Source organism: Lotus japonicus, chromosome 1 (genome assembly GCF_012489685.1).
Source record: "Lotus japonicus ecotype B-129 chromosome 1, LjGifu_v1.2".
Taxonomy (NCBI): Eukaryota; Viridiplantae; Streptophyta; class Magnoliopsida; order Fabales; family Fabaceae; genus Lotus; species Lotus japonicus.
This window is the reverse complement of record NC_080041.1, coordinates 100,312,591-100,326,181: the sequence shown is the minus strand read 5'-3', so window position 1 is coordinate 100,326,181 and position 13,591 is coordinate 100,312,591. Positions and strand designations below refer to the sequence as shown.

General features: G+C 34.0%; 2 protein-coding genes across 3 annotated transcripts; both read right to left on the bottom strand.

The window, feature by feature from the left end:
- Positions 1-3,274: 3,274 nt before the first annotated feature.
- On the bottom strand, positions 3,275-5,012 carry LOC130728397 (cytochrome c-like). The gene is made up of 3 exons (XM_057579859.1): positions 4,821-5,012; positions 4,037-4,170; positions 3,275-3,674 (listed from the first exon to the last, which is right to left on the bottom strand). Exons 1-3 carry the CDS (start codon positions 4,930-4,932, stop codon positions 3,579-3,581), a joined length of 342 nt encoding a protein of 113 aa, XP_057435842.1. The 5' UTR covers positions 4,933-5,012; the 3' UTR covers positions 3,275-3,578.
- A 2,079-nt stretch (positions 5,013-7,091) lies between these two features.
- Positions 7,092-12,795, bottom strand: LOC130728395 (transcription factor bHLH18-like). 2 transcript variants are annotated; one of them, XM_057579857.1, is made up of 4 exons: positions 12,639-12,795; positions 11,976-12,515; positions 8,211-8,567; positions 7,092-7,626 (listed from the first exon to the last, which is right to left on the bottom strand). In XM_057579857.1, the coding sequence occupies exons 1-4, from the start codon at positions 12,672-12,674 to the stop codon at positions 7,543-7,545; spliced, it is 1,017 nt and encodes a 338-aa protein (XP_057435840.1). In that variant the 5' UTR covers positions 12,675-12,795; the 3' UTR covers positions 7,092-7,542. The 2 variants fall into 2 exon arrangements, with proteins under 2 accessions (XP_057435840.1, XP_057435841.1); XM_057579858.1 differs by lacking the exon at positions 12,639-12,795 and having other exon boundaries at positions 7,092-7,637; positions 11,976-12,576.
- Positions 12,796-13,591: the final 796 nt, after the last annotated feature.

Genomic DNA, 13,591 nt, shown 5'->3' with positions numbered 1-13,591 from the left:
AGCGGTCTTGTCTGTGGCGTTAACAAGGTTTCCTCGCAAGGGGGCTGCGGCCTCGGCCTTCAACGGCCAGGTTTAATCCAAGAAGATGGAGGGTTTTTCTTCATAGGTAGGAGAGAGTAAGATGGTCGTTTTTGTTCCTTCTGCAACTCCTTGGTGTGATGCCGTGTTGAGGAAGCTAAAGGGATGTCAAGCGGTGCGTTACTCTCGGGATGAAGAGATGATGGTCTCTGGTTCATCAAGGGTTGCAGATGGGATTTTGTTTCCAGAAATTTCATCTTGTGATTGTGTGCAGGCATTAGAAGGTGCTGGAGAGGTCGTGGCAGCTCGTGATTCTGTTTTGTTTCCGGAGATTAGCTTCCATGATCTCTAGAAAGATGCTGATGGGATGCAGGGGTTTATATTTGTGCAGCAGTCGGATGATTTGGTTTTGGCAAATGTTTCGTCTCCGACTGTGGGCTCTACGAGGATTACTACCATATATAGAAATCCAAAGATCATCAGACACTTCAGCAGTTCAGCGTTCTACAAAGATTTAGAGATCAACCTCTGAAAACCTCTGAAAAGAGAGTAGGAAAGAGGAATGTGAAGCGTAAATAAGACCATGCAAAACTTTTATTTGATGTGTTTGTTAAAGTAAATTGAATAAGAAGAGTTTCTGACTATGGTTAATTGATAATTACAAATAAATTAACACTAGTATTAGTAGATATCGCATTGAAAACAGAAAGAAGATCCAGATTTTGCACCTTCTTCCCATTTAAATTGAACACTATATATTCATGTTCTCGTAATCAAATGTTACCTACATGGCTTTGACCATGCCTCTTATATGTAAATCAGCATATAGAATTCAGAAGGACTGATAGTGCTCAATTTTCTTTATACTCCGTGCATGGATAATTTTGCAGTTGAAAGCCCCCATAATCATTTCGAGTTAATATGTTTGGACACACAGAATTCGAGTTATCTCAATCATATCTTGTAGATACCCTATTCTTCCTGGTAGCTATCATAAAGGTCTTAAAAAACAGCGAATTTATGCTTGTGGATTGAATACAAGTTGTCTGCTCCAATATGTGTTTGCATCCACTTATGAAAATTTGCTTACATATTGAAATAACATTGATAACATATTAATCTTGAGTTCTTGATACATTAACTAAAACTATACCTGAACTAACCTAGGATGACCAACTAGCGTTGATCTATGCTGCAATCGTATATTGAGCAACACCATCAATGCAATCGTATAAAAATATAGCGCTTTAGAAATTCATTTTCGAAACCTACGTAAAATTGATGATATTTGGAAACTAAATTTTGAAACGTATCAAAGCTATTATTTGAAAATAATTATGTTAACGTTATGTTTTATTAGAGCTGTCAAATTACTCCACAAGCTCTATCCCACATGGGTTAGGGTCAAAAAGCCCCACACAAGAAAAGCCCTATGAGCAAGGGTTAGCCCATGGACCTAAAATTTCAAAAAATCTCTCTCTTTCGACCTTAAATTCTAATCTCATCAAACCCTAAAATCAACATGAAACACTAAAATTGACAATAAATCCTAAAATCGACCATAAACACTAAAATCAGCCATAAACCCTAAAATCGACCCTAAACACTAAAGCCAAGTCTAAGCCCTAAAATCTACCATAAACCCTAAAATCGGAATAGAGCCCTGAAATCAGCTTCAAACCCTAAAATCGGCTCCAAACCCTACAATCGGCACCCAAACGCTACAATTGGCCCCCTAACACTACAATTTGCCCCCACACACTCAAATAAGTCGATTTTAGGGTTCTGGGGGCGGTGTGAGTGCTTGGAGCCAATTTTAGGTTTTGGATTGATTATAGGAATGTGGGTCGATTTTAATGTTTGGGGTCGATTTGAGTGTTTGGTTTCGATGTTAGAATTCATAGTTGATTTGTTTGGGACGGATCGTTATCTTTGGTTTAAGGTCGATTTTATTGTTTAACGTCAATTTTAGAGTTTCAAAGCCAATTTCAAGGTCAACATTGGTAGGGCAAGTTGATGTCGTGTTAATTTGGAATTAGGGTTTAGGGGTAGAATTTCAAGTTTTATTTTTTATTTTTTTGTCAGTTCAATCGTTAAAATCATATTATAAAATAATAATAAAAAACTGGATTTTTTTGTCAATTATTTCTTTATCAATATTTTGGTCAACTATTAAAATAATAAGGCTTGGACCGGCTCTATCCTAGCCCACATCTTCAGTAGGCAGTGGGTTATAAGCCCCGGGCTAAAAGTCCAAGGGCTTGGTGGACTGTAAAAGTTAGGACCAAATTAGAGGTTTAGTGGGCTAGCCCTAGAGCCTAGGCCCAAATTGACAACTCTATATTTTATAATCACCATGCTCCAAAGCTAAATGAAATTCAAATATAGATGAGACAACAACAAATATATCAAAATGAAATCCAGATAAAATGCATGGGTGTATAGTGGAGGAAAGGGGAAGAAGCGTGTACCACGGCAAACAGATGGAGAAGAATTTTAATGGAGGAATTTAGGTGGACAAATTTTAATTTTTATTATATTTAGTTAAGATGAAGCAATAGAAAATAGTCCGTTTTTATTTAGTTCACAAGCCAAAGGGAAGAAGAGAGGTTTTTAGATTTTAAAACAAATTTACAACGGTCAACAAGACACTAGTAATATTGAGACATATAATGCAAATACCTCATTTTTCTCTTCATCTTTCCTTTCTATCATAATCACATCCATTATCTCTTCTCTTCTTTTCTAACTCAAAAGGATTAATCGTCAAATTAGTCTTCAATTTTATAAACAAGTTTGATTTTAGTCTATCGACAAAAAGATAACGTCTAGTTGTTGTCATTATTATAAATACTGACTTAATTTGACCATTTATCCTATGTTAAATATATGTCCGGCAAATGTCTACAATTATTTTCCTTGTTTGTGAGCAGAAAACATTGAGGGAAAGGGGAGGGTAAGAGAGAAGGAGGGCCCTCCGTTGTTTATAAGTTTAAAAATTCCTCAAAACTACCAATTAGAAGAAACTCTACAAAACACTAAAGAAGGGATTTAAAAATTTCCCAAACTTCCTCACTTCTTAAAAAAAAACTCCCAAACAAGAGGAAAGTTTCTCCTTTCCCTTCCTTCCCATCCAAAATCCAACACTTAATCCAGCTCTCAAACAAAGGCTAAAGAACCCTCCCCTCCCTTCTATTCCTATGCTATGTAAGTCCATGCGATGATTTCAAAATTCAAACAATACAATGTGAGAAAATTTCAGACAATTTAGGGCTGCTTAATACTGAATTGAATATTTGAATTCCAGTCTCAGCATAACAGGACTAGATGTGCATCCAGATAAGTAAACTTTATAAGATTGTTTCAACTTTCAACAGCTAATTCTTTCGAGCATTAGTCCAGAAAATATATGTGGCAACCTATGAAGAAGTAATGCAAAATGAATAAAATAGCATTGAAAACTAATCAAGTCTATTTTATTTGCCGAAAATCCAATGTCAGAAAATTAAATCTCCAGAACTCCAAAAGCACATTGATAAGCTGAATGTGTGGAAATTCAATCATTGCGCAGTGGATTGTTTCAGATATGCAATCAGATCAGCACGATCCTGTGGCTTCTTGAGACCAGGAAACACCATCTTCGTCCCTGGAATGTACTGCAAGAGGATAAAAGAAAACACAAATTAGTTACATAGTTCATGTTTGGTTGTCCATTTGGGATCCACATTCGACTTCAAAATCAAATTAATTCATAAGCTACAACATGAAACTTCTCCGCTATCATGCTTTGGAGTGTGTCCAACACACATTTAAACAAGCTAATATTGAGGTGGAATTCTATTTTTAATGTCAACTTGTAAATTGAAATAATACAAATAAAATTAACAGCACAATACCCTGATTATAGTTTGGAAAGTAAAACGAAATGATTTTTAATAGCCATAGCATTCCAATACAGCAACACTTTTTTGTTTGCCATATCAATACAGAAACACTGAAATACTAATTCATGTTGTACCTTTTTGGGGTTAAGCAAGTAATCATACAAGGTCTTCTCCTCCCAAATCACAGCCATGTTCTTGTTAGCTGCAGAATAGGAATATCCAGGAGTTGTGCCAGATTGCCTTCCAAACAAACCATTCAGATTGGGTCCTAACAATTTAAACAAACAAAGCAAACATTTATGTTTTTACAATATCAAATATGGATTATTCAAATTGGGGGGAACAGAAAACATAAACTAATGACATGACTGTAATCAGATAAGTGGCATGACAAACAATAGGAACAAAAAGAGAACCTCATAAACCCTAAGGCTTTTTTTCATTCAACTGCGCAAAAACAAGAAATTCAATAGATACTAAACAAATTGCAAAATAACAAATTAAAAATTGCAATCCAAGTTCAAAATATATAAGACAAAATACTAACAGCAGCTAGTTGAAGAATGCACTAGGATGAACAAAAAAACACTTTTTATATCTATATACATGTCTCACAGTCTCTTCCTTCCCTTTCTAAGTTCCCATCTCTGTTTTCCACTCACACACCCTAAGGATGAAAAAAAAAGCACTTTTATACACTAAAAAGCACTTAATAATGGAGAAAGTACTAAAGAGTACCCATAACATGATCTTCAACATTCCAAGCATACCCATCAATAAAAATCAAAACTTGACAATGGTAAAGTAATTGGGGTAGCAAATATATGAATAAATTGAAAGTAAATCAAAAAGGGTATGTGAAAGTGGCATGGAAAAGTGTAGATCTGATTCTGGGTTTGGTGGGATGAGAAGATGTACCTTGTTTGTGGCCGGCACCTTGGTCGACGGTGTGGCACTGAGCGCACTTGATCTTGAAGATCTTCTCGCCAGCCTTGGTGTCTCCGGGTGGTGCCTCATCGAATGTCGCCATTGGAGAAGCCGACACAGCTCGGACAATGTTTTGTTCAAACCCTTTGTGAGAAAAACAGGACTCCTAAAACCTCTGGAGCCACCGAATTATATTAATTTATATTTATATTAAATTAAATAATAATATCATTTTTTTTTTCAGAATATTCTTTTGTGGTCGTTTTTTTCCAGAATATTCTTGATACAGGGAGGACGCATTTTTACCATTTTTTATTCTTATTTACTTTTAAAATTGCTTATAATTTTTCAAATGTTCTAGTCGGTTCCAAAGGGTATTGGCCCATGCAGATCAAAAGATCGAGAGCTAAGTGGGCTCCAAGTAAGCTCGCTAAAACGACCATAAATGAATTTTATCTCGTGTAAGTTACACCTCGACGAAATTACACGTTCATCATTTCGTTGTATGTTTGTTTATGTGCAACCATTATCTCGATTGCGTCAGTTGTTCATGATAAAATTATGATAAGTGGTACAAGTTATCGCTTGGCGACAATTTCAATTTCAATTTCAATTTTCCATCACCGGCCACCACTGTTTGCAAATGCCACCCCTAGCAGCCTCCAAATTGTAGAAACCAACCTCTATCACAAAACCAACATCCTCTTCTCTCTCCCAAGCCACCAAACCAATAACCACCAGCTCATTCCAACACATCGACCACTTTAACTACCTTTGACACCATATAGCAGAAACCAAATCAACCTCTTCCCCTAACCATCAACAACCTAGCCTTTCCGATTGAGCCAAACCACTGCAAGCACGACCCTTTCATCGGAAACCAAACTCAACCATCTGCCCAAAAATTGCCACCAGCGAGCACCATCGACATGGACTCAACCAAACTCAAACCTCCATCAAATCGGCAATCACCAAGCCCTCACCATAGCCAACCTCTTATCCGAGGAAATTATGCAAAGTCCTCAATGTAAGGGAAATTGAAACTAGAAAAATGGGCTCTGGTAGGATTAGGGAATTGTTGGACTCAATAGAGTAGGCCTCTTCGGTGTGAGACTAAAATATATGAACTTTGTGGAGACAATTTCATGAGTTAGGATTAGGGTTCAAAATTGGAATTTGAAATTGGGGGCAGAGTGACGAGAAGGCGATCGAGATAGGGTTTGATTATATTCGGGTCTCACTTCCGCGAGCCCTAATGCCGGTCACCGCGCATCCACTTTGCACCTCGACTTCATTGTGCCCCACGCCCCTCGCTATGTTGTTTCCGCAAAATGTCTCTTCCACCAGCAGTGTTGAAGCGTGCTATATTCTTCATCTCTGTCTCTCTTGTACTTCATCTTCCTCAGTCTCCCTCCCTTTCTCGCTTAATATGTGTCTTCCCCCTTTTCTTTGTGTAGCTGCCCGCTTGTTTGTTGCGGCCTCGATGTGCAGCTTCCTCATCCTTGAGAGCATTCTAGTGTTTGTTAGGGTGGTAGTGTTCATGTACGATTGGTGTCGTTACAAACACAATGTGGTGTCGTTACAAACACAATGGTGGTATGAAGCTATTCTTTGGACCGGATATTGTCAGATAACAGTGACCTTCAGGTGATGGTAGAGCAAAGATGGTAATGATGTTTTGATAATACTCAGAGCAAAGGCTAAAGTTGTGGCATGATGAAGAAGAGGAGATGTAAGAGTAATTTCATATATTCCAATTTTTCCACATGTACCCCCCCGTACATGGCTTAAAAACACATGCTATACTCTATACTCCAACGACAAAATGACGATATATATATATATATATATATATATATATATATATATATACTTGAAGAAAATAAAGTAAATAATTCATACACACGTAAATTCCACCTTCACTTAACAGGATAAGGGAAAAAATGACAAGTGAAAGATATAATGAGGTATTAATGTGATAGAAAAATAAGATGAAAGTGAATGTGAATGCAATAAAATTGAGAAATAATTCATATATAGCTTGTAGCGCGTAATTGGAGAATATGCAATATAAAGATTTGGAAAAAATGTAACACACTTATTACTTATATATTATAGGAAAATGTTGGGTACACACCCTTCCACTCCTACATCTCTTGAATTTTAAGAAGAAAAGAAAGTAAAATAAATGACAGAAAAATATGATAAATGATGTGATAGAATGTAGGAAAGAGATAAAAAGAAAAACCGAATGGAATTAAATTGCAAGAGAAAGAAGGGTGAAAATATCATAACTCTATATATCATCTGTATACAAACAGGTGTAAAGTAAACACATGGTCCGTTAGCAGAGAGAGCAACATGACATGAAATGAAGTGACCAGAATTTGAACCCCACACTTCGCAAAGTTAGTTTTAATTCATGTGACATAATCTCATTGATAAACAGGAGAAATAAAACATCATTTTGAGAAAAGTTGAACTTGATCCCAAACTCCCTCTCATTATTATACCTAAAAAAAGAATATGCACATAAACTTGGACCATTTCTTATATATATAGCATTTGCTTTTTCAATTCCTCCCCTTTTCACGAGACAAACAAGAACACAAACCAAGTCATCACCAAAGGACAACAGCTTTTCCCAAACTCCTTCACGAGATCATCATAAACTAGAATTGGAGAGAACTTCTTGAATGTATAGAATGAGTTACTATTGCACGCCGCATGCCTCCAACATATATTCTTTCAGGTTTTTCACTAGCTCATCAATGCTCATGTTGTATTCATCATCCATCTGCATCATAGCTATACAATTTAGAATTTCGATTACCATATCGACCCAAAAAAGTATAAATGTTTCACATTATAACATAACATACTTTGAACAATCTCTTATAAAATAGTGTACTTTGAAATGAAATAAAAACGCATGTTTGAATACACAATAATAAATAAAGACGATAAAAAATGATTGCGGAATATCAATTTCTTTTAACTTTTGGGCCCCACAATTTTGACTTTAAAAAATGATTGCGGAATAAAAACGCATGTTTGATATTTATGCCCCGTTTGGAAGAGCTTATTTGAGCTTATCTGATAGTATAAGCTCTTATGTCATTGTTTGGGAGAGCTTATGCAAATAACTTATGGCCTACCATAAGCTGTTTTGAGCTTATTTTCATAAGCTATTGAGAACAGCTTATGAAAAAGAGCTTATGCTTATATATAGCTTATTTTCAATTTATTTCAATAAATATTTTAAAATAGCTTATGAATAAGCGCTTATGACATAAGCGCTTATGTCCATAAGTGCTTAATTAAGCTGTGTTTCCAAACGGGGCCTTAATTATTGGATCATTGAAGAAAGTCATAGCATACCTGAGCAATAATGTTAATTATGAGAGAAGTCCCAAATGGTAACACGCTACTACATGTCACAGAGAGATGGATCTTTTCAAGCAAGACATAAATATTGTGCACTATGTCTTTTTGCTTCTCACAATGGATTCCAACATTCACTTCCTTCTCTAGGACTCTTGCTTTGACACCAATTGGCAGTGATTCTCTGTTTGTTTCACAATAGGTGGTGCTTTTATTTGAGGAATCTTGAGATTTCATGGTGAATGTTGCTGAATCTACATTTTTATCTCTGTTTTGATTCTCCAACTCTTTAACGCGCTCCTGAAGTTGTTTTGTGTAATTGATGGCTTCACGAAGAACATAAACCTTGTCTGTCTGTAGTTATAAAAGAGTTATGTAAGAAACTATTTACACTTTATAATTTTCAGTTATAAGTTATACTCCCACCCTTCCATAAAGTTTATTGTTTTGCACCATTTTTCAATATCTCAAAATATTTGTTGTTTTAGAAAACCAATGCATTTTTTGTTAATTTCTTCCACCTATACTCTCATTTAATACATTTTCTCTCACTTATCACCTTTCATATTAACCAACCACAACTCTTCTTTATTAATTACATTCTTCTCTATTTAAGAGCATCTCCAATGGTAGTATCTAATGTTAAATACATACTCATATGAGTATCTATTACCATTGGAGTACATATTCAATTCCAACATGGCAAAGATGAGTATGTGGGAATAGATACTCCACACTAGACTTGAAAAGTGAGCTTGTATTTATTACAAGCACTTACCATTAAGAGCATTTACCTCCATCATATTTAAGTTGCAAATATAATTAATTAAAATGGATATAAATAATACTCCCTCCGGTCCTATTTATAAGCATGAAAGAGAAGAAAAATCTTGGTCCTTTTTATAAGAACCAAATGAAAGTTTGAGCTATATTAATTATTTTTTTCCAATGATGCCCTTATTAATTCTAACTTGTAAAATGTGTCTCATTAATTATTCTCTCTCTTTCCCACTTTCCAATACTAATAACAAAGGGTAATTTTGGAAGTTTATTTTGATTCAAGACAAATTTAATGCATTTTATCTAGTTTAACTACATTTCTTAAACTATGTGAATTTTTTTTTTGCTGCTTATAAATAGGACCGGAGGGAGTAAAATATATAAATGTAAAGTTGATGGTGGGATCCACTATAAAAACTTTTAAGAGTTGTTGGGTTGAAGTAAAAAGTTAGTAAAATGTTGTAGATGATGTGGCTTATGGGGAATTGTAAAAAATGAAGTGTAGATATTTTAGTGAGTATGATGGATGTAGATGCTCTAAGTATAATTTAATATTTGCACATCATACTAGTAAAATTAAATAAGGACAATCTAGTCAAATTATACTATCAATAATTGCTTTCTTACTCTTTGTGCCACAACCTTATACTACAAACTTTCTGGAACGGAGAAAGTATTTAAAATAAAAATTAGGTTTTTTTTTTTTATCTTAGGTGATAGTTAGCTATTAATTAGCTACCCTTGGCTACACAGGTATTAATAAATATAATTAAAATATTTGATAAAAGATAATAATGTTTTTCATGTTTTATTTTAATTTCGGAAATTTTAATGCTACTCTTTATATACAGTGATTAAAAGTGATTGTTTAAATGAAAATTCAATTTTTACGAATTGCAATCATTGGAGAGACATTAGATATTTTCACTACTGTCAAAAATTGAATGCTGGCTCCCATAAATAAAGAAGTAGGCCATGAAAAGCTTTATGAAAAGTTTTCCGGTGTTGACATTAAACAGTTTTCTTGTGTCATGTTTGAATGATTACCAATAATAAATTATTCGATTGTGACTGATAGAAAGTATTTTAGTTTTATTTCTTTGGACTTTTGTCTTATTCAAGAATGGAATGCATAAATTTTGACATTTTATCTAATTTACAAACATATAAATTTAAAATTAATTTTCTTGATGTGAGAATGAATAATAATATAAAATTCTTTTACAACGACATTACATATACATTAAATAATTGTTAAAAGAGTTAAATTTTCATGTGTTGTTCGTAAAAAATTATTTACATTGACGTTCAATTATTTCATGACACATAAATCTGAAAGCTATGAATTTAAATGTTAAATTTAAAGTTTACTTTTGACATGGCAAATAATAATTAAATATTTATGTACAAATTTTTCAATTTTATTTATATGCACTAAAGTGTAAATAGTTTTAGGTGCCCATTCAATCATTTTACACCATTTTTCATTAATTGTTTTTAAATTCAATTTGATGAGCATGGAATTGGAGTTTTTATAATGGTGAATTTTAATTTAAAGACTGTGTAAAACTTTTTTATCTTATCAGTGAATAATAATTAAACTCAAACTATTTTACGTGATAAGGTCATATACATTAAATTCTTTGAAAGAGTTTTATTTTCATGCACTTTCAATGTAAAATTACTTTTCACTGACATTTTATTATTTTGTGTCACATCTAACCTAAAAGTTATTATTGGTATTTCTCTCATGCTCTTAAAAATTGAGAAGTTCCATATATTTTTAAGTTGGTATATATGTTATATTATCTCCAAATTAAATTTATAATATTTTGTAATCTACTCCTAAATATTTTAAAATTATAATAAAAGGTACTGCGTCCTTTTTTTTTATAAGAATACCGAAGCAACACTTATTTTTCTACCGGCCAAAACAATACAATAATTCTCTAAAGTCTATGAAAGTTTAGTTGATAAAATTTAAAATTGGATAAAATAATAGGTGCCACCTAATATGCACCACTATACCAATTCTCCATTTTACCCATGCTAAAAAAATTATTTTATAAAAGAAAAAAATATTGGTATTACTGGGTGGATTTTGATGGGATTAATTTTTTGAACAGGAGTAAAATAGACAATTAACATAGTGGTGCAAGGTTACACCACTAAAAAGTGGTGCATATTAGGTGGACCTAAAATTTTACTACTTTTAACTAACCTTATTAGAGCATCTCCAATGGGGTTGCTTAAATCCAGTTGGCAACTTAAGCAACGTTGCTTATTTTGAAGCACTACTGGAGCAACATGACGTGGCAGTTGGGTTGCTTAAATTTAAGCAACAGTTGCTTATTTTCTCTCTCCTTACTTTTTGACTAAAAAATCATATTTTCTCTTTCATTCATGTACTTGTATAGTGTCATTACCTTGAAATAATATATATATATATATAAGAGGTATAATGGGACCCAACTAAAAGTAAACTAAGCAACCGTGGTTGGAGCGAATTTTGCTTGAGTTGCTTAAATCCTATGTGTCAGTCTGGACCCACCGACATAATTTTTAAGCAACCCAACTAGCAACTATGCATTGGAGATGCTATTATGTTTATATTATTACAATAACATTTTCACTAGCTAGGAAAGTTGGGTCTAATAATAGGACAAAACTTACCTACAATATTATTTTATATATGTAATGTTTCTAGATGATATCGTACAACGAAAAATTCAGACATTCACTTCCTTAATATTAATTTTATATTCATGTGATAACACTCCTCATTTTTTAATCCGCATACCATACGGTAAGTGAACAACAATAAAAACATGTATTTACAACCGTGCATAAGTTTTGTCCTTAAAAAAAAAATAGATTAATTAGTATATATATGCCTTATTATGGGTCATTTGGACAACTCCTTTCTTTTATGTTATATGTCGAAAAGAACTTTAAAAGTAAAGTAAGGTATAAAGAACTGACCTTCTTCAATCCAGGTATTGTTGCTGAAAGTGCTATGATGTTCTGTGTCAACTCCTTTCTTCGTTTTCTCTCTGCCATTATGTGATGTGGTGTTCCTGACCTTCTCACCTTCTTAGTTGCTTGGTGCATCCCTGGTGTTAATTCAGATCCTCTAGTCCTGTTATTGGATCTCAATACAGAGTTATGATCTGGGGAAGATTCATGAGTGATTTGTTCAACACTGGACTTGTCAAAAGATAAAAGGTATGTGGTTGGAGAATTGAGATTATTTTCCAAAGACATGATAGAGTTGGAGCTGTGACTCTTGTGAAGAGGGTCATTCCTTTCAAAACCTGTCTCCTCAAGGGACAGAGTGCTTATACTATTGGGTGGGCTGGTGACACCATCTACAGAAATGTTGTTTTGGATTTTGAAATAAGGACAAGGGGAGGAGGTTTCATCACTTTGAGGTGAGAAATCTGGTAACTGAAGGATCTCTCTGAGGAACCCTTGCTCATCAAATGAGTTATCACTTTGATTGAAGATATCATCATCCATTTCCTGTGACAATTGGACAGACCAGAGAGGAAAAACAAAACAGGCATTACATGGTTTAATCATAAATATATATAGTCAAATCATGCGCGCACTTTGATATTTATATATAGTATAAATTGCTTTTACCATATGAGAAACCAAATTCTCCAATAAATGGGCCATTTTTGCACACTAAAGAAAGAGAACTTCTGAAGTGGACCTTGTGCATTAGCCTCGTTGATCAAAAGTAGGAGCTGCCTCTTAAATAGCAAAATGCAATTTTTTCCCACGTGGTCTTATTCAGTGGTGTTTGACATGAATGGTACGTTTTTTTCTCCCGGTTTCAAATTGGAGTCTTGATATAGAAAAAATAAATCTCTTTAGGAAAGTGGCTACCTACTAAAATATGAATGCTTCCAACTCGAATAGATGATTACCTGTCTTAAAAGATCCTTGTGGTCAAACAAAAAAGTATAAAAAGATAATAGGTAAAGGTCCCTTAATGTGCACCATCAACTAAGTGGTATAAGTTTACATTGTCTAATTTTACTTGTTGTATCGGGTCACCATATTCCTGTATTTTTCTTTCATTTTAAAATTAAAATATTTTGCACCTCATCATCAAGGGACTCCACTTCAATGGTTTTCACCTCTAGTGTCACTTGTTCTGGTTACATCATTCAAACCACCAAGTGAAGCCTCACCTGTCGATTGTCGACCTCCCCCGGTGGTTTCACCACAGCTTACGATGTCATGAACTAATTTACTGCCATAATCATGTTCATATGGAAGTTCGAATCTTGTCGTAAACCTTTTTCACACATACCTCGTAGAAGTGGATCTGCTTGACAAGGGGTTCCACGACATCGAGCTCCACAATCTCACAATCATCTTCATAGCCTTTGACAACTCTTTGCTTGACCTTCAAAATTGGGTGGACCCAAAATAAAATGAAAAAAATGAAATTATAATGACCATACATATAAAACATATTCTAGCCCGTTAAATAATGCACCAATATTGATATGTTAATATTCAACAACTATCCCATAACATTTTCATTTTTTCTTAATTTCTTTTTTCTTTTCATATCGCGCCTC

Coding starts and splice junctions, on each gene's coding strand:
- LOC130728397 (XM_057579859.1), bottom strand. CDS start 4,932: ATGGCGACATTCGATGAGGCACCACCCGGAGACACCAAGGCTGGCGAG. Junction 4,171..4,820: donor AGGTGCCGGCCACAAACAAG/GTACATCTTCTC, acceptor TTAAATTGTTAG/GACCCAATCTGAATGGTTTG. Junction 3,675..4,036: donor ACTTGCTTAACCCCAAAAAG/GTACAACATGAA, acceptor ATCCTCTTGCAG/TACATTCCAGGGACGAAGAT.
- LOC130728395 (XM_057579857.1), bottom strand. CDS start 12,674: ATGGCCCATTTATTGGAGAATTTGGTTTCTCATATG. Junction 8,568..11,975: donor CAATACCTGGATTGAAGAAG/GTCAGTTCTTTA, acceptor TTATAACTACAG/ACAGACAAGGTTTATGTTCT. Junction 7,627..8,210: donor TAATTAACATTATTGCTCAG/GTATGCTATGAC, acceptor GCTATGATGCAG/ATGGATGATGAATACAACAT.